The sequence below is a fragment of the Argopecten irradians genome, chromosome 4 (assembly GCF_041381155.1).
Source record: "Argopecten irradians isolate NY chromosome 4, Ai_NY, whole genome shotgun sequence".
NCBI lineage: Eukaryota > Metazoa > Mollusca > Bivalvia > Pectinida > Pectinidae > Argopecten > Argopecten irradians.
Window position 1 is genome coordinate 45,440,965 of NC_091137.1, and position 19,950 is coordinate 45,460,914.

At 36.7% G+C, this 19,950-nt stretch overlaps 1 protein-coding gene across 1 annotated transcript in view; it reads right to left on the reverse strand.

Annotated features, from left to right (window-relative positions):
- Positions 1–119: 119 nt before the first annotated feature.
- Positions 120–19,950, reverse strand: part of LOC138321826 (low-density lipoprotein receptor-related protein 4-like) — a 36,528-nt gene continuing 16,697 nt past the window's right edge. Inside the window, exons 6-20 of the mRNA XM_069265811.1 lie at positions 19,243–19,497; positions 18,019–18,169; positions 17,441–17,584; positions 16,820–16,928; positions 16,002–16,152; positions 14,306–14,428; positions 13,485–13,718; positions 11,120–11,309; positions 10,473–10,612; positions 7,883–8,033; positions 7,188–7,300; positions 5,914–6,048; positions 4,894–5,070; positions 2,276–2,399; positions 120–1,492 (exon numbers count right to left, since the gene is read on the reverse strand). Coding sequence (XP_069121912.1) covers positions 1,156–1,492; positions 2,276–2,399; positions 4,894–5,070; positions 5,914–6,048; positions 7,188–7,300; positions 7,883–8,033; positions 10,473–10,612; positions 11,120–11,309; positions 13,485–13,718; positions 14,306–14,428; positions 16,002–16,152; positions 16,820–16,928; positions 17,441–17,584; positions 18,019–18,169; positions 19,243–19,497 — 2,534 coding nt within the window. The 3' untranslated portion in view covers positions 120–1,155. The remainder of the gene's footprint in view (positions 1,493–2,275; positions 2,400–4,893; positions 5,071–5,913; positions 6,049–7,187; positions 7,301–7,882; positions 8,034–10,472; positions 10,613–11,119; positions 11,310–13,484; positions 13,719–14,305; positions 14,429–16,001; positions 16,153–16,819; positions 16,929–17,440; positions 17,585–18,018; positions 18,170–19,242; positions 19,498–19,950) is intronic.

Genomic DNA, 19,950 nt, shown 5'->3' on the forward strand with positions numbered 1-19,950 from the left:
TTACGTAAGCCAATCTTAAGACACATTGATATATGTATTGCCAAGCTATCTGGAAGCTGAAAATGTTAGGCCAGATTGTAAAAAAAATCAGCCAAAAATCCTATGTTGTTTCAAATACAAAGCAGCCAAAAATCCTATGTTGTTTCAAATACAAAGCAGTTTTAATTATACTAATTCTAATTATACTATTCACTATTATTATCATAACTGACTCGTTTTTAGGCAGCAATTCGGTGAAGTTAATTTGGTCACATAACAAAAAACAAAATTTACAAAAAACTATTGTTCTATATCCATTGTGCGAAAGAAAACCAATTTTTTTATAAACCCTATGGTATTATCAAGAATTATAATTGGTAACGTTAAAATTACTGATTGAAGTACTATGCGATAAAGCAGGTACAATGTGTAAAATATAGCCATTCTCGGATTCACCCTAATTTATACAAACCCGCCAAACACTATTGGCTACTTGGATGCTTACGTTTACGATTGTCATTAGAAATGGTTTATTACCAATATAGTCACAACTTCCAATGAACGCTCAGACTAATTTGACCATTTATGAAGGCTTTGATTTCGCTCACAAAGGAATTTGTATTTCCTAAATAATACTACTTATCATCATCGCTAGGAAAAATACAAACCATTCTTAATTGATTATCAAATTATTGAAATATACCTTTTTGGCGATGTTTGAACTATTTCCTTTCTTTATTGAATCACACTTCTTAAAAGCTCTGGATATTTTGACCCAATAAAGAACGAAATGAGGATTACCCAAACTAGGTTAGCTAAGTTAGTGGAAACACAAGATTGTTCTGTAAGTTTATTTGAGTTCCTGTCCATCCTCGATATTCTAGGGGTTACTATCACTATCGTTATATTTACCCATTAACTATGTTATAACAAAACTGAAGGCTCAGTAGGCGACAGTTGAGACAGGATGATTGGTTCTTTGATTAACATCAAAGGGATATTTATTATTTAGTTGACGGTGGGTTTTTTTAAGTTTGGCGGCGCTCTAGCTACAATCTTCTACAAAATATCCGTAGGCCTGTGATTGGTCAGTTGTTTTCTCATGAACTTCAGTTTTATTATGAGATAGTCCGGGGTGATTAACCCCACTGACAGTAGCCCCTTATGTTTACGACTTTATGTGCGAATCAATGTCAAATAATCCGAGTCAGAACTTTGCGCCGAGACGATGGATGTCTGCGACCTCACTGAGGGAGCATGTTGTATCCGTGAGGGCTCTTCATAAGGAGGAGTTGGTATGGTATCATACACGTTTTCTGCCTTGGCGGAGTATGCTGGCGGGGTAGGGACAGACAAAGAGGGTTCACACATCATTTTCTCGTTTGATGCTTGGCTATACATGGCATGGTTGATAGCTCCTGGTGGTGTCATTTGTTGTTGTGACATTTGATGATTAGGTGTGTAATACACATTTGGTTCACTCCTTTGTCGATCTTGGTTTGTCGACAACCTCCTGTTGTACAATATAAAATAGATTTAAGATAAGACAAATACATTGATACTCAAAACGTTTTATGTATAAAACATTGTTTTACTCCAATTATATATTTCTATGCTATTAATCAGTTTTATTCGTTTTTATATTATTCCTTTGCTTTTATTTTATCCTTTTATTTACAATAAGCTGGATAACAAATTACATTTTGGCTAACATAAGATATTTATTCAACCCAATATGAAGCTACCTATATCAAATGTATACGTATCCTTCACACATCTGCTTTTCTTTTTTCCTAATAACACGTATCTTCAATTCTTTGAAATGCGTAGTTTTCTCTATACTTACCTTCACGTGTACATTAAGTTCATTAAGAATACCAAGTGTTCTCTATACATACATACATATTATATATGTACCGTCAGTTCAAAGACAATACTAAGTTTTTTCTATATACATACATATACATGTACCGTTATTTCAAAGAGAATACTAATTGTTTTCTATATACTTACGTACACAAGTACCATCAGTTTATTGAGAATACTCATTTTTCTCTATACTTACTTACACATGTACCGTCAGTTCATTGATAATCTAAGTTTTATCTATACATACGTACACACGTACCGTCAGTTCATTAAGAAAACTAGGTTTTATCTATACTTACGGACACATTTATCAATTTTTTTCTACTTATATACAGGTGTATCTTTAGTTCATTGGGAATACTAATTTGTTCCTCTGCTCACGTACACGTGCATCTTATGTTCATCGAGAAGTGTTTTCGGTACTTACTTCTTCCTTATTACGACGCACACTATGGCCACTATAGTGATCGAGATGATGACCAGTCCACCAAGTCCAGCTGCCACATAAATAATTGTCTGTTGATTTTCGGGAGTAATACCATCGTCTTCAGCTTTAATAAGAAAGATAAAGGTATAACGCATACAGTTTATAAACCATAAACTTTATTTTCCTGAGGCACAAATTTTCGTGTAAATTCGCGTGAGAGCTCGATCACAAATTTAAATGTTTCGTTAATAGTTGTATATTTACATCCGGAGTGTTTCGTCACTATATGAATCAACCAACTGACGAAAACAAAAATTTGCCTATGAAAACACTATGATCTCGTGCATCGATCAGCTGATTTCAAACATTACGCCATTTTCATATCAATAAAAACAATATTTTAATGTATAATCTTTAATGTGTTGTTTCTTGATGTAGAATCAACTAAGGTTTACTGTAATGAGTCAATTAAATCTTATTTAACTTATATTTATTGTTTATCGTTTGTCACTTGCAAAAAACGGTCGACCGGAAGGCGGAAGCTTGAAAACGCGACGTTGATGAACGAATTTGTCATCCAGCTGTTCCATTAATCTCGTTTCTCGTCGTATATGGGTGTCATATTTTTAAATATAATGTAATATCCTTTCAATACATTATATTTTTATATTTTTTTTTTCTAATGTAAATATATGGATTGAATGCATTTTTATAATTTTCATAGAGGCTATGAATAGTAGAAGCTATCTACATAATAATTATCTTCCGAGGATTACGCGCTCCACGGGATATATAGATAGCTTCAAAGTCGCTATGAATATTAGAAAAATACATTCAATCCCTATATAAACGCATACCGGTATATGAATGCACATTTTTCAGAAAGAGTCCTTGGTCGTGAATTCATTTATTCACAAATAGGTTAAAAATTACAAAGGCGCGAAATTTTGTGTTCGCGAAAACAAAGTGATTTACAGTATATCGATTCATAATGACGCGAAAATACAAATATGTTGTACCTACGAGGTTCACAGATATTCATTACTGAATACTTTATAGTAATTCAACTTCGTTTGGAAAATCGCGATATCATCTTTAATACTAGTTAACGAGGAGATACGTTGATGTTTTTTGACAATATCGAACAGTAATAAGCTATATAAGTTATTTCACTTTCTTTCCATTTTGATTAAGGATTAACTTGGGAGTCAATGGGAGGTGAGATGCGTCAAATTAGCGTAATCGCAATGACGTATGAATACAAACGCAGGACAGGTTCGGACTACTTCTAGTTCACGCCTCGATAAGATTTTGCTTCATAAGTTGACGGAGTTTAAAATAACAATAAAGAGTTTTTATAAGATCCAATTAAATATGTATTTGACATGAAAACAAAGATGTGTTCATGTTTGTAACGGTAATAAACAACAAAATGAATCGCTGGTCGGGGCTGCAACCGGGAGGGGGGTTTCCTCTGGAATGTGCGGGGAATTCCATAGTTACGTCAGTATGGGTACGGTCACTCATCTCACCTAAATATACAGAACATCTTATTGTCGGAGAACAATTCTGTGAGCGTCTAAGCGAACAATAGGTAAACAGGTCATGTACATGTTTCCAGAAAAAAACATTACAGGTAGCTTAACCGAAACAGTATCATCAGCTGTATCCCCGTCTTTGCATTCAACATAGGCCTACACCCACCATGCAAACACTTTGCTATCCTCCGTACTAGAAAATAAAAGTCACGACTATGAAGAGTTAAGTGTATATTGCGTTCGTAGACAGATGCATACATGACAAACAATCAACAGCTCCACGGTAATACCATAAATCACAGTAACTTTCTTCGGTTGAAAATCAAATATGGCGGCTCGCTCAACTTCGGACCGCATCACTAACCTGACAACGATACACCGGTAGACGTTCCGCCTCGGTCATCTCAATTATTTTTCGAAATGAACATTATTGACATATGGTCAATGGGATACAGACATATTCTACATGTGGCACGCGCTACATTGAATATGTCTGTATCCCATTGCCTTCATACCACCTTTAATGCAATTAAAGCACTGCCCAATCTCTATATGGAAACATTACATAAAACTTTGAGTGTTCTCTAGTCTGTACGACGAATAACATAAAAAATGTATTCAAATAAATCTTTATAATTCAATTTTCTACAGAAAATCTGTTCAAATTACCAAAATTCATTTTTGGATTTTTTTTTCTATGAAATCATAACATCATTCGCATCCATTCAGAAGCGACGTTACATTTTTATCTTGATCGTGAATATATCGAACTGAAATCCACTGCGAATAAAACAACTGTACAGCAGTTTTATTACTACGTACTACTGCTTAAAATTTTACTTAATCGACTTATAAAGAAAAAATGACCTTGCCATTTGTAATGTCGCTTCTGGTTGGCTGATATATATAACGGCGTTATGTTTCATATAAGTCCCAAAATGAATAAATGAATTTAACATTTTTAAAAGATTTTCTATAGTAGATTGAATGATAAAGAAAAAACCATTAATAGACGTTTTTCATAAAATCTGTTTTAAGTTAATCCATATATAAAACTGTTAATTGACTTCATCAACTTACATTGACACAGCTGTGACACATTTTCGTCCCAATTTCCGGTCTGACCACAAGTCATTGTTGTCGCTGAAATAGTTCTGAGATATCCTTGATCACAACGAAAAGTACACACCTCCCCAGCGTTGTGTGTACATGAAGAATCGATTTGACCATTCGGTACAGCTACCGGACATCGAATTACTGTAAATCAAGATGTAATAATGTAACAACTCGATATATCAGAATTAATCGATTATGTCGAACCTCGTTAACTCGATATCTTTTTAATTATAACAAAAAAATATTAATCCGAATTACGGAATTGCGTTTGTTCGAAGTTTGTCTTGTTCTTCGAGATATACACGAGGTTTATTATGCATCTTATTATAAACAGAAAGCAAAGACAGAAAATAACATCTTTAAATTAAGACTAATCGTGATACATGTAGCTCCCTTATGAGTAACATTTTACTGTGAAGATATTCATCATGAAGGCATTTTTTTATCTTAATTACTTTTTAATTTAGTTAATGTTTAGTTTAATAGTTTTAGTTATATCTAATCCCTACTGTTGATTATTAGAAGTTTCCAAGGTCGAATGACACAGTTACAAAACAGTTATTATGGTTTCTATTGTGCTAGACAGCCAGTTTTTTTTAGAAAAGGACAAACCAAACTCTCGGCAAAAGGGCGTATGGAGTAGGTAAGAATTGAACTTTACATTTTAGATTTGATTTTTCAGCGTATTACTACGAATGATCTATAACTGGTTTGGTTCTGTCATCTTTTAGTTTTAACGTCCTAATAACAACATGAATTTATTTCGATGGCTTATCTTATATGCAACATGTAGCTAAGCAGGAGTATAAACTATCACTTTATAGCATATGTGGTGTGTCTCGGCCAGCGGATAGAACCCAGAAGTTTTCTCACAAAAACAAGCGCTCAACTAAAAGTCAAATATGGGTCGGTATTAAGGGATACGTTAGGAAGAAATTCATTTAAGAATATTGTCAAAGTTATGTGTCCCAATTAGTAGTTTACCTCCTTGACATGTGTAAGGATCGTTTGACTTGAGACTTGTCCCATCCTGACATGCGCAGTAAGATGAGGACGGCGACGACTTCGGTAGACAAAAGGTACTACATCCCCCGTTGTTAGTACTGCACACGGAACTAACTGAAATGAACATGATATTAAATCAGTATAGTTATATTTCCGATTGTATTTTAGTGGAATCCATAGAAACTGCATCCATGTCATTCAGTCCGACCAGGTAATTAATCTTATGTCTTACTTCGGTAAACTAATTTCGATAAACGTATTATAGTATGAGATTTACAACTTAAAAATTGATAGATAAATACATATTTCTCATACATCTGTAGGAAAAATGAATATTTCAAAAGTTTATATTGTATAGTTGCTTAATATCGCGAGGAAATATATTATTTCGCGGTTTTCTCTATGATACCTTTACACGGGGAGAGATATTTGCGAATTTATTAATTACAAAATTAATATTAATAAGGTACATTCTGTAAGTCTTTCATAGATATGTCTTACATATTTCTTACATATCAGTAGAAAACATGAATATTTCACAAGTGTATACTGCATAGTTGCTTAATTTCACGAGGAAATATATTATTTCGCGGTTTTCTCTATGATACCTTTACACGGGGAGAGATATTTGCGAATTTATTAATTACAAAATTAATATAAATAAGGTAAGTCTTTCAATTTTGTTCGCGGGTATTTATGTTCGTCGAAATATAGCGAGATTATTTTCCCTCCAAAAAACAACTGTACACTGAAGGATGATCGAGTTATAATGTTATGTTATACGGTACAATAAATGATTATACATATTCTGCATTTGCATATTACAGAGTTATCTGCACTTGCGGGTAGGTATTGATTGTGATGTCATGTGTTTGCTTGCGTAACGTCATAGTTTTCAGAGAACACAACGTGAGTTTCACTCGCTAAATAATGACGTCACAATAGGATACCTAACCGCAAGGGAGGTAACTTTGTAATATGCTAGACGGAATAGCTAAACTAACTTATTTTCTCGCGCGATTTAATTTCGCGTATTTCTCGCTCAATCAGAATTCATGAAAATTAATTCCACGCCAAAAAGTTTCAACTATAAGTAAAATATAGTATTAACTATGGATTGCGGATTTTTGATCGCTGTAAACAAGGCATACGGCATAAATTTGCGAAATTTAGCTGCCGCAAAACTTAATCAATTTAATCATTAACTAAACTTCGGACAACAGTGGAATGATGACTTCTATAGGATAACAAACCTTGCTGCGATTGTCCTGGGTATACGAAAATGTTGTGTAACACTCCTAGTTCAGCATTGTCGGCCATGAAAGTCGCTTCAAGTTGACTCTGTAGACTTATCTTCACGACTTTGCTGCAATACAGTTTAGTGGTATCAAGTTATTATATTGAGGGTCACATATCTAAAGGATCTAATATGAGTGTTCATTTCATATGAGGTTTTATGAAACGAGTCTAAGAAGTTTTTATTTTTGCAAGCCTTGGCGATACTTTTTATCATAAAAATGCGATAAAATGATTTGTTTTGTCTCGCTGATAGCATACTTTATATTTTTATCACATAAGCCGCCTGATATCCAGTGATTTCGCCCGTGTAATATTTTTGTGATATGTCACTAGTGTAATATGATCTGGGGCGATTTTCATTGGCTGGAAATTCATTGTGACTTCAGACAGAAACAATGAAATGACGTAAGGAAAAATGACGTGACATCAGGACTACGAGAACAGCGGGGACAAAATGGCGGCCTCCGCCGGATTTTTGAAATTTATTTTGACGTGAAATTCTTTGTGATATAGGTTTTTGTAGTTATGTGATAAAAAGTATCTTAAATTTGTGTTAATTTTTATATGAGATTTTATGAAACTCGTCTTGAAGTCTACATTTTTTATTTAAATGGAACTGATTTTATCACGACATTTGCTCGCCACTTACTGTTTCCTGTCCGACGTCAGATAAAGGTAGCCCCCGTCCACATCTATGGATTCTACTCTTGATGTGGGGGTAGTAAGTTTAGTCCGTTCAGCCCCCGACAGACTGCTTGATTCTACCCCGCCTCGATTCGACGACCAGTAGAGTCGATCAGCTGGAATAGTAAAATAACTGTAACTACACACCGTCTCTGTACCTCATCGTGATGGAAAGGACATGGCGGGTTGTGGCGGGGTTGTGACTCACATGGCGGGTTGTGGCGGGGTTGTGACTCACATGACGGGTTGTGGCGGGGTTGTGACTCACATGGCGGGTTGTGACGGGGTTGTGACTCACATGACGGGTTGTGGCGGGGTTGTGACTCACATGACGGGTTGTGGCGGGGTTGTGACTCACATGGCGGGTTGTGACGGGGTTGTGACTCACATGACGGGTTGTGGCGGGGTTGTGACTCACATGACGGGTTGTGGCGGGGTTGTGACTCACATGGCGGGTTGTGACGGGGTTGTGACTCACATGACGGGTTGTGACGGGGTTGTGACTCACATGGCGGGTTGTGGCGGGGTTGTGACTCACATGGCGGGTTGTAAAGAGGTAGTGACGGACATGACGGGCTGTGGCGGGTAGGACTCACATGACGGGTTGTGAAGGGGTTGGTGACTCACATGACGGGTTGTGACGGGGGTGTGTGACTCACATGACGGGTTGTGCGGGGTTGTGACTCACATGACGGGTTGTGACGGGGTTGTGACTCACAGACGAGTTGGAGGGTGTGATCACATGACGGGTGCGGGTTGTGACTCACATGACGGGTGTGACGGGGTTGTGACTCACATGACGGGTTGTGACGGGGTTGTGACTCACAGACGGTGTGGGGTGTGACTTGACGGGGTTGTGATCACATGCGGGTGTGATCACATGACGGGTGTGCGGTGTGACTCACATGACGAGGTGGTGTGACGGGTGTGACTCACATGACGGGTTGTGACGGGGTTGTGACTCACATGACGGGTTGTGACGGGGTTGTGACTCACATGACGGGCGGGTTGTGAATGACGGGGGTTGTGACTCACATGACGGGTTGTGACGGGGTTGTGACTCACATGACGGGTGTTGTGACTCACATGACGGTGTGACGGGTTGTGACTCACATGATGTGACGGGGTTGTGACTCACATGACGGGCTGTGACGGGGTTGTGACTCACATGACGGGTGTGACGGGGTTGTGACTCACATGACGCTGTGACGGGTTGTGACTCACATGACGGGCTGTGACGGGGTTGTGACTCACATGACGGTGTGACGGGGTTGTGACTCACATGACGGGTTGTGACGGGGTTGTGACTCACATGACGGGCTGTGACGGGTGTACTCACATGACGGGTGTGAGGTTGACTCACATGACGGGTTGTGACGGGTTGTGACTCACATGACGGGTTGTGACGGGGTTGTGACTCACATGACGGGTTGTGACGGGGTTGTGACTCACATGACGGTTGTGACGGGGTTGTGACTCACATGACGGGTGTGACGGGGTGTGATCACGTGTGACGGGGTTGTGACTCACATGACGGGTTGTGACGGGGTTGTGACTCACATGACGGGCTGTGACGGGGTTGTGACTCACATGACGGGCTGTGACGGGGTTGTGACTCACATGACGGGTTGTGACGGGGTTGTGACTCACATGACGGGTGTGACGGGTTGTGACTCACATGACGGGTTGTGACGGGGTTGTGACTCACATGACGGGCTGTGACGGGGTTGTGACTCACATGACGGGGTGTGAGGGGTGTGACTCACATGACGGGCTGTGACGGGGTTGTGACTCACATGACGGGCTGTGACGGGGTTGTGACTCACATGACGGGCTGTGACGGGGTTGTGACTCACACGGGTGTGACGGGTGTGACTACTGCGCTGTGACGGGGTTGTGACTCACATGACGGTGTGACGGGTGTGACTCACAGACGTGTGACGGGGTTGTGACTCACATGACGGTGTGACGGGTTGTGACTCAAGACGGGTGTGCGGGTTGTGACTCACATGACGGCTGTGACGGGGTTGTGACTCACATGACGGTGTGACGGGGTTGTGACTCACATGACGGGTTGTGACGGGTTGTGACTCACATGACGGGCTGTGACGGGTAGTGACTCACATGACGGGCTGTGACGGGGTTGTGACTCACATGACGGGCTGTGACGGGGTTGTGACTCACATGACGGGTGTGACGGGGTAGTGACTCACATGACGCTTGACGGGGTTGTGATCACATGGGGTGTGACTCACATGACGGGCTGTGACGGGGTTGTGACTCACATGACGGGCTGTGACGGGGTTGTGACTCACATGACGGGCTGTGACGGGGTTGTGACTCACATGACGGGCTGTGACGGGGTTGTGACTCAACTGACGGGCTGTGTCGGGGTAGTGACAGACAGGGCGGGATGCGACGGACATTGATAACTCTTTGAGATATGCAAAAATGGAATTGATGCTACGTTTTGAAATTCGTGACTAATTACACATGCTGTTACAAATGCACGGTACAAGCCAATAAATGTATTTCCCATGATAATTTCTACTAACAGGTGTAGTCTATAGCAAGATTCGTAAGAACGTCCGAGGGGTCAATGGCGATAATGTCTCTTGTGGATGTTCCGTCCATCGAGGCTTGTACAATCCGTGTAAATGTGGCGTTGCCGTCATCGTGCGTGAAGAACATTAACCTGTCAGGAAAAGAAAACTGAAATTATACATTACAGTATAACATGTCAAAACTGCCATAATCTAAAATGGATTCCTCTCTATTCCAGTATATCCATTCTTTTATTGTAAAATCAGTATCCGAAAACCTGGTTTTACCAGCCAAATGAGCTAGTTCCGGTAGCACGTTATACTGTACTTATATTACTATATTATTATATTACTGGAAATACATTTTGAAAATGCAATTCGTTTTAATTTATTTTATAAAAGAAGTTAAAAAGCTTAGTTTAATAAAATTTCCACCAAATTAATTGTCTTTTGATTTCTTAAAATGTAATTTTAATTAGTACTGAAATAAAACACTTGAAATTTTACTTAGCATTACATCATTCATATTTTAGATTGGCGTTGCATCAGTTACACTTAAACTAGAAAATTAAAAACTAACATGGGGATGTCAGCAAAATGATTACAAATTATAAATTGTCGTTTTGCAAGGTCCAAATGTTGCTTTTTTCTGTACTAACCCTTTTGATGGATAAAGTGCTAAGCCATTGATATAGTTTAGGTTGTTCACCAGAGTTCTTGCCAGTCTGGTAGAAGGTCTAAGCACCCCAACACTGCCTGGGGATGTCGTAGTGGCATCACCTGATACCGTGAAGTACAGATTACCGGTCGAATAGTCCATGGCCAAGGAATTGACAAACGAGTCTACACCTGTACATCAGAAGTATCATATCTGTGTAGATAACTCACGTGGAGTAGGATATGAATGCAGAATAAACCCAAAATATAAGATACAATGTGTTTGAAATTAGTTAACTGTACGAAACATATATATGAGAAAATAAATACCCCAGTGCTGTAAATGTATTATTAAAAACTGAAAAAACAAAACTTGACTTGGACTCTACTTTACCTGTTCTCTTTCCAATGATTTACGTAATACATATTTTCATAAAGCTTAGTTCAAATTTACTCATGCCATGTTATTGTGTTTACAAGGAACTGTTAACGCACGAAGAACGACGCGCGACGGCGGACAAAAGACTATCGCAATAGGTCACCATGACCTATGGTCAGATGACTAAAAACATATCATTGTTGCGACTATATTTTGCGCTATCGCACGTAATAAGTTTTTACGACAGTTCCTTTCGCGATCGAGAGCTCTTTGGTTTTACTTTACGTGTATTTAAAACATTTTCGCATCGATCTTTTTTGTTCTCATAGTCTTTGAAGTTAAATCGCACGCGAAAGTGAGATGATGTGTAAATTATTTCAGTATGGCTGCCGTTCAGGGTAGATCACTTAATACTGCCCTTACTCACCAGATGATGTGTAAATAATTTCAGTATGGCTGCCCTAACTCACAAATAGATGTGTAAATAATTTCAATATGGCTTCCCTAACTCACCAGGTGATGTGTAAATAATTTAAGAATGGCTGCCGTTCAGAACAGACCGCTTAATACTTTTCTAACTCACCAGGTGATGTGTAAATAATTTCAGTATGGCTGCCGTTCAGAGTAGAACGCATAATACTGTCCTAACTCACCAGGTGATGTGTAAATAGTTTCAGAATGGCTGCTGTTCAGAGTAGATCGCTAAATATTGCCCTAACTCACCAGGCCTCACGATTATGAAACAATCTTAAGTAAAAAAACTGTTTTAAGTTTAGACTAAGCCAATCAAAGTTGACGTAACAAGAAGTTACGTCATTTCTGATTGGTTAAGGATGTATTCTTCTGAGGTTTCAGTCCCGTTGCAGTCTTGTTTCGACATAGATCAAAGAAGTTATGAGATTTTCAAATAAAATCTATCAATATCTGTAGCAAGTTGCCAGTTGCAAATTTTGCCAAAATATTACATTTCTAGTTTTAGCAGATTTCTTTTTATACGGGGATTTTAAGAAATAGCCCATTTTGCGGCCATTTGGAAATTGTGTCTTTTTTCGCTTTTTTCGAGTAGAACCACAGTTTTACCATTTTTTTACTGAAATTGTTTTTACTTAAATCATCATTGCGCCAGTATCTTTAGCTGTATCGGGCTAATTTTTGCTGTAAATCTTTACTGGGTTCGTGGTAATTAAAACATTGAGCATTAATGTGGAAATTGATACAATTTGTCACTTTATTTTTATATTTAATGGTAATTTGAGCACTTTTATTTTTTACTCTAAAATACCGAAAAATAACAAATATTCAAATGGGGCAAAAAAGTAAGCACACGGACCCCCTATTTTTCTGCCTGATTTAGAAAGAACTCCCTTTCCCTGTGGATATACAAAATATTAACAAAATTTTTAATACCGGAACTTTTCCTATAAAGGGTTAAATTTGGCAAAAATGGCTGAAAATGGTGTATTTTGTAGCTCAAAATTAAGGGGTAAGGGTAGCATATGTTGTTATTCGGAGGAAAAAATATTAGTCATATTAATCAAAACTGGAATATTTTTAGAGAAGACTACTGGAAAATAAATTTTTCAAACATCCATACATATCAAACACCTTATTAGGAAATTATGGCTTTAATATCTTGTGTATATGGTCAAACGACAAAATTCCCATAAAATCCAATATTTTGTCAATTAGGTATCTTGGAGTGACAATAGCTCAAAAGCGAGCACACGGACATATGTTTTTTTTCTTCCATTTTCTTTTATGGCATGAACTCTTGTTTCCAAAAAGATATATATAAAAAAAAGTTTAATAAAGAAAATGTTGACATCTCAGAAGAGTAAATCCTTAAGTCTAAACTTAAGTCTAAGATTGTTTCATGATCCTGGAGCCAGGCGATGTGTAAATAATTTCAGTATGGCTGCCGTTCAGAGTGGATCGCTTAATACTGCCCTAACTCACCAGGCGATGTGCTTAATACTGCCCTAACTCACCAGGCGATGTGTAAATAATTTCCGTATGGCTGTCATTCAGAGTAGATCGCTTAATACTGCCCTCGTTTGCGTCAGTCCAATAAACATATGACGCTCTCAAATCTACCACAGCGGCGATCGGCCTTCCAACGCCATTGATGTCCAGGGTTGTCACTTGTGCATTTACGGTAGAAATTTGAAGTAATCTGCCATGGTTAATATCCGATACTAGTAGGAAATTACTGGATAATGGAACTGAAACAAGCAGTAAAAGGTTACCTGACTGCTGGGATACTGACATAACTTTTTTTTTATTTTGCATTGATTAAAGTATATCGTGTATAATCACTACGCATCCACTTTCGAATGGTGACTTTAACACAAATACGGAACATTTGACGGGTACTTCGTTTTTAAGCTAACCAACCAACCATCCAATCATTGACGGTTAAAGTCTGTAGGCGGCGTATACCTCCTAACCTATTCACAATTATAAATCCACAAGACAAGCACGAGACACAATTAAACCAAACCATCAAATAACACGATTTTACCAAACATGTCTGATAAGATAACACTATAATTTTTATCCATAAATTGCTTCGAAAGTAGTAATAAAGTATATGAAAATACTAGTAGAATGACGATAATTTGCCTTGGCTAGGAAGAACTATTTTTTATCTTATATATTACACCTGAAGTTTAAATTCTCTAACACATTAGAAATAAGAAAATGTGCCTTGACTTGAAAACGAATTGTTCTATACCTTTTGAATTTGAATTTGTTTAACATCGAACGAGTATATTTGAGTAGTATATAAATCGATTCCATATGATATTACCACTGCCACATCTCTTTCCATCAGACAAAAGTGTCAATCCATATGAGCATGCGCAAACAGCATTTCCGGTTACACCAGTCAAGCATAGTTGTTCACATCCCCCATTTAAATGAGCGCATGGTCCTGTAAAGAAAAAAAGAGTGGAACACATTAAAACAAATTATTAAACTTGTGTGTAATTTAAGTTTGGAACATTTTCCTGGATTATGTCCCTTGGATCAAATGTCTTTGGTTTTGTATTGGTAAGGTGAGTCTATATGTGATATATCGTGTAGGGTCAGTTTATGGTCGGTGATAATTGTATTAAGAAGTCTGTAATTAACATTAGATTAGGGATCGTGTAGTGTTCTCAGTGTTAATGAGTAGATTTAGTGTTATCAGTAAGTCTGAATCATTAGATAAGGGAACTTAAAGTTTGTTGATTATTGTGTCTATAAAAAGTGATACAGAGTCTGGGGACTGTAGTGTGTAAATGGATATGAGGTCAAAATTTGGAAGTTAGTGTGGCCAGTTCCAAGGGTCGCAGATTTTGATCTTAAAAAAAGTGTAAGTTCATTAATAGGGGCTCTCAGCCTCTGGACTAAAATATAATATGCACGAGGTCATTTGGGGAGGGGGTACTAGTAATTGGTTATAGTGGCATATAATGTCATTCTTACATAAGATTTTAGTAGTACATGTACGTCTAAGTTGTAGTGGAAAGTGATGGCATTAGTTTAAAATAGCCAGTATAAAAGGTGTTGTTGGCTCTAACTAGGGGCGGTTGAGTTTGGTAGTTTTTCCGGTTAGTTCTGTGCGAGTTGTCCTGTTACAGTTTAGATTATGTATTCAGAGTGGTGGATTTTAACTGAAATAGTTAACACGTTGCTAGTGTTCTGATTTTGGTGTATAGTTTTGTGTCATATTGTATCTATAAACCTTTTGTGATAACTTAGATATATTTTTATAATATATTTAGGAAAGTATACTGCAGTTACCATTCGGTTTAAGTTGAAACTTGATGATTTAGATTCTTGGAATACATGTTTGGGTTTCGATTGGAATGTATTATGTGGCAGTACTGATTGTTCTAAATAAAACCTTATTGAACTTTATATGCCCGTGTATGTTGTTTTCGTAATTAGCCGTCTGACACAGAAATTTATATGAATAGACGTCAGAATAAGTTTTTTTCTTAGAAAATTGATCCAAAAAATGAGAATTAGTGTCAGAAGTGAGATAAGCTACATATAAAGGAAAGGGGAAAACCAAACAATTGTATGTGCCGTAATTTTCTTACTGACGAAGCTTACAGCAGTTTTTAAAACGATCGCTTTATTTACGTCTATGAGCAGTGAAATGAGTAGATCATGAAACCAAATCGTCAAATCATGAAACCAAGTTGCGGTCTACAATTTCATTTCGACTTTTACAGTGTTTTAGTAAATGTTAAGTGACTTAAGCAGTTTTTTTTAATCAAAACACACATTAAGTATAAAAAAGAACTTTTACAGTGCAAAACTAGTGTTGTGTCTACTGTTAATAAGGAGTCATACATTTTTGTTGATGTGTTTGAATGATTTTCACAGGTTAATTCATCAAACCTTGTGGTTTTCAAAAGATTATGGAAAACATATATAATGTCATTTTTTCTCCTAGTTATGACACATATAACACTCACAGAATAAACAAACATGGATGTTGATTTACATAATACCTTTTGATTGTCGTTGGAGTGATTCATCATAAACTGCCATCGCAGTTATTACTCCCATTCTGCTCGTCAAATTGGAGATTACTGGATAGTTGTGCTGCAGCCCATTCGTATATAACATTGGACTTGATGTGACCGACCAAATCGCATATCTCTTAAGAGAAATCAAATATAACCAATAATTTTAATAAGCAACAATAACAACAAACCAAAACAAAGCAAAATTTAAAATCAACAACACCAAAACCTGTCGATAGACACATTGTGAAATAAAATAATTATATTTCTAATGTAAAACTTTATGACCCCTTTAAGAGAATGTCCTCACAAAGTCGACTCAAAGCCATTAATGTATATTTTCCATATATAACCCATTATTTTAAAAACAAACAAACAAACAAAAAGTGTCGATAAATACGGAAGCGTATTAGGCTCACATAGGAAAATGTTTTTCAGGATAACGAAAATGTTTTATTTGGCGGCTGCCACTTAAATTATCTGGCGGCCGCCAAATACAACATTTCCGTTATTCCTGCGTATTACCCGCACCGGCGTATAGCTTGCGGAAAGCAAACCAGGCATTTTCTATGATTTTTAAAATAAATTCCAGATAACCCGCATCGGCAGGTATGTTATGACAGCAAAAGAAGACAGATACATGGTAATGTATATACATGATACGCAGACATGCATTTGATTCTAACCACAGTAGCAACTGGTGGTTTTATTCATCGATATACCATATAACTGCCACCATGAACACGAAAAATACACATATGTGCCCGGATGTAACTGTTCGCTATATCATTTGCTATAATTACCTTATATATCAACAGATCCTGTACAGCTTGTATTCCAGTGAAGAAATGATTTATATCGCTACCATTTCGTTCTATACTGGACAGTTTTTCAGATTCAACAAAGAACAATCTGTATTGGAAAATAGGAAACAACACTTTTACAAAAGTAAATACATGTTTCAATAATATAATATATATATCTTAAATTCAAATTTAGTGGTTTAAATGAAAAATCATTTTTTTTTAATATAACAATTTTATACATGCTGTTTTTCCAAAATCATTTTCAATTGATCGATTCCTTTTTCCTTAATCTAGTAATCATTTTTGCTGCATAACTCGTGTGCACTCTGGGCTCGCTTCACCGATGAATTTCAACGGTATTTTTGTCTTTTTAACAACAGTTGTATAGTTTAAATTGCATGCATCGCAATAGATGCAATGGACAAATGGCACAAACATCAACCCACAATATTTTATCTTTTGAACTTTACAGAGGGGTCAAACTGTGGAAGAAGACCAGTGCACTAGGAGCAAAAAAGTTCTTTGGTTTGCAAAGTAAATGTTTACACTCAAAAAGTGCTAAAACAACATTTCTGGAAAAATATGTATGTTAAAAGTTTAATTTGTATAAATACATACCTGTTGCTGATGACATCAAAGAATATACCTTTGATTGTAGCTGGTGATGGTGGTGTCAGTATCACAGACTTTACCTTGGAAACCAATGACATTGACACAATCTTCATCTCGTATCCACTTGTACCTTCCACCCAGAACAGCGTCCTGATTTGAAAGACAATCAAACATTACCAAAATTATTGATACATATGTAAGCATTCTTAATTCCACGGGGTTACGATCAAACTCGGTCTTTACTCCCCTGGATAATGTCATAGTAACTGAAGGCAGTCCAGAAGAAAACAAAATCTGACCAATTACAAGAATGCAGAGACTTCTTTTGAAGATTTACATAAACTACGAAACCACCTGTTCATTCGAAGCGCGCGTAGGTCCTTCAATTTTTATAAGACATATCCAAATGATGTATAGATCGCTATCCCTGGAAATCGTGAAAGATATGTATACATACAGATAAATACACTGTATATATTACTTTGTCCCGTTTTAACAAAATTTTATTTGCTTTCCTTAAATCATTTAAATATGCGGTGTTTGTGGAGTTGAATGTGTTGGTAAGAGAAGGAATAGAATTATACCTGCTATGTGGATCTATTGTCATGTCAGATGGGGGTGAAGAAACCAGTTCAAATTCTGTGGCAGCAAGTGTCGTCAAACTGATGTACTTGATCTTGCCTGTGGAAGATTCTGTCCAGAAAAGATTCCTATCTATCCAGTCAAAAGCAAGTCCTACAAATATAACATGCTATATAGTTATCGATTGAAAACTGTACCGATCAATTTCTGTATTTGCTGTTATTTTATATCTGATGAAACATTGTATGCGTATGAAATAAAAACAGTTTATTGTAACTAAAAAATTAACACAAAATATAATCATATAATGTGTTACCTTTAATTAATTCCACTAGTCTATATCTTTCTTCTACATTAATGATTTATAGACGTCTCAATAATTAATATGTATCGCAGGATAAATTTTGTTTTATTTGCTGATATAATTAAATATCCGCGTATGCAATGGCCAGACAGACCATTAACTTTATTAAAGATAACATCTTACAGTTATAAATCGACAAATACACCAATATGTTTCTCCGCGAATTACTACCAAAGAGGATATCACGAAATTGTCCACCTGCGAAAATGAACACTATACATTTAATAATTATTTTATCATATAACGTGCTAAGTCTTTATAAACACTCTCCTAGCCAGAAATTTGACAAATTTAATTATATATTTACAGTTGATAAAATTTAGCAATATATTAATGAAACAAATTTTCAAATAATGATAAAAGTATGTATCGAAGAACAATTGAATTTTATTAATATGCCATGTATTACATGTATTAATGATGCTCCTATAGATATAGATGTATTAGCCTAAAAATAAATTTTCATATAAGTATTTTTAAATAATTGTGTTAGGAAAATAATTTAATGGTAGAAAAAAATAATAGAATATAGTCATATAATAGTAAGCCACTGATACGTTTTTAAAAGCGGATCATTATACAACCCGATGAACAGCGTTTTAACATCTGGGCCCAGTTGTTCAAAAGCTGATTAGGCTCCTCACAGATTAAAGACAATTTTCAAATTAAGATAAATATTGGTTGGTAATACGAAATTTACAAAAAAGTTATAAGAATCTTAAAAGATCCATGTTTTACCTACCTGTTGAGTTTAATGAAGATATGATCATAAATTTCGCAGTATATAAGAAATGAAAATCTCTCTAATAATGTGATTAAGCTAACCATGCTTTGAACAACAGGACCGTGATATGTATTTTACCTGAGACTGTCTGAACTGTGGTAATATGACGGGTAGTAGCCGTGTTAATGTCATATTCCCTGATGTCGTTTGTTGTTGTACTGACATAGTAGATGACTTGGTTACTGGTGTCGACTGTCAGAAACTGAGCTCCTTGTACAGTGTTACGAACACAGCGAAGAGGATCACTGGAGCCAGCTAAGGCACGAACACTCAGCATACAGATACGTGTGGAATCAGACACCACTATCGCTTTACTATATAGTGTGTGGATTTCTGTAATAAATATGTAATTATGTAAGTCATTACACTCCTGTAATATATCGATTCTTCATCCATTCTATCATCTGTATTTTAAATCATGAAATTTCTTTCTCAAAGCCTAGTTTGGTTAATTGACAAAACAGTAAGGTGATATCACTTTAAAAAGTGAGTGCGCTTTGCGTCGTAGTTTATTGAAATAACCAATACCAATTTACTGTGCGCATTGCGGGTGTAGTTTATTGAAATAACCAATACCAATCTAGTGACGAACAAATAGAATGGCAAAATGTTCGCCCAGTTATGGCAGATATAATTTCAACAATATCTAATGAGATGTAACGTAATTAAGGTGAACGATTGAAAGAAGTGTCTTGCTTGACACTTGTTTCTATTTTACTTTATAACGTTTGTGCATGTTGACGTTGTCTTGGGAATGCGAAAAAAGTTTAAAGTACATTATTGGCT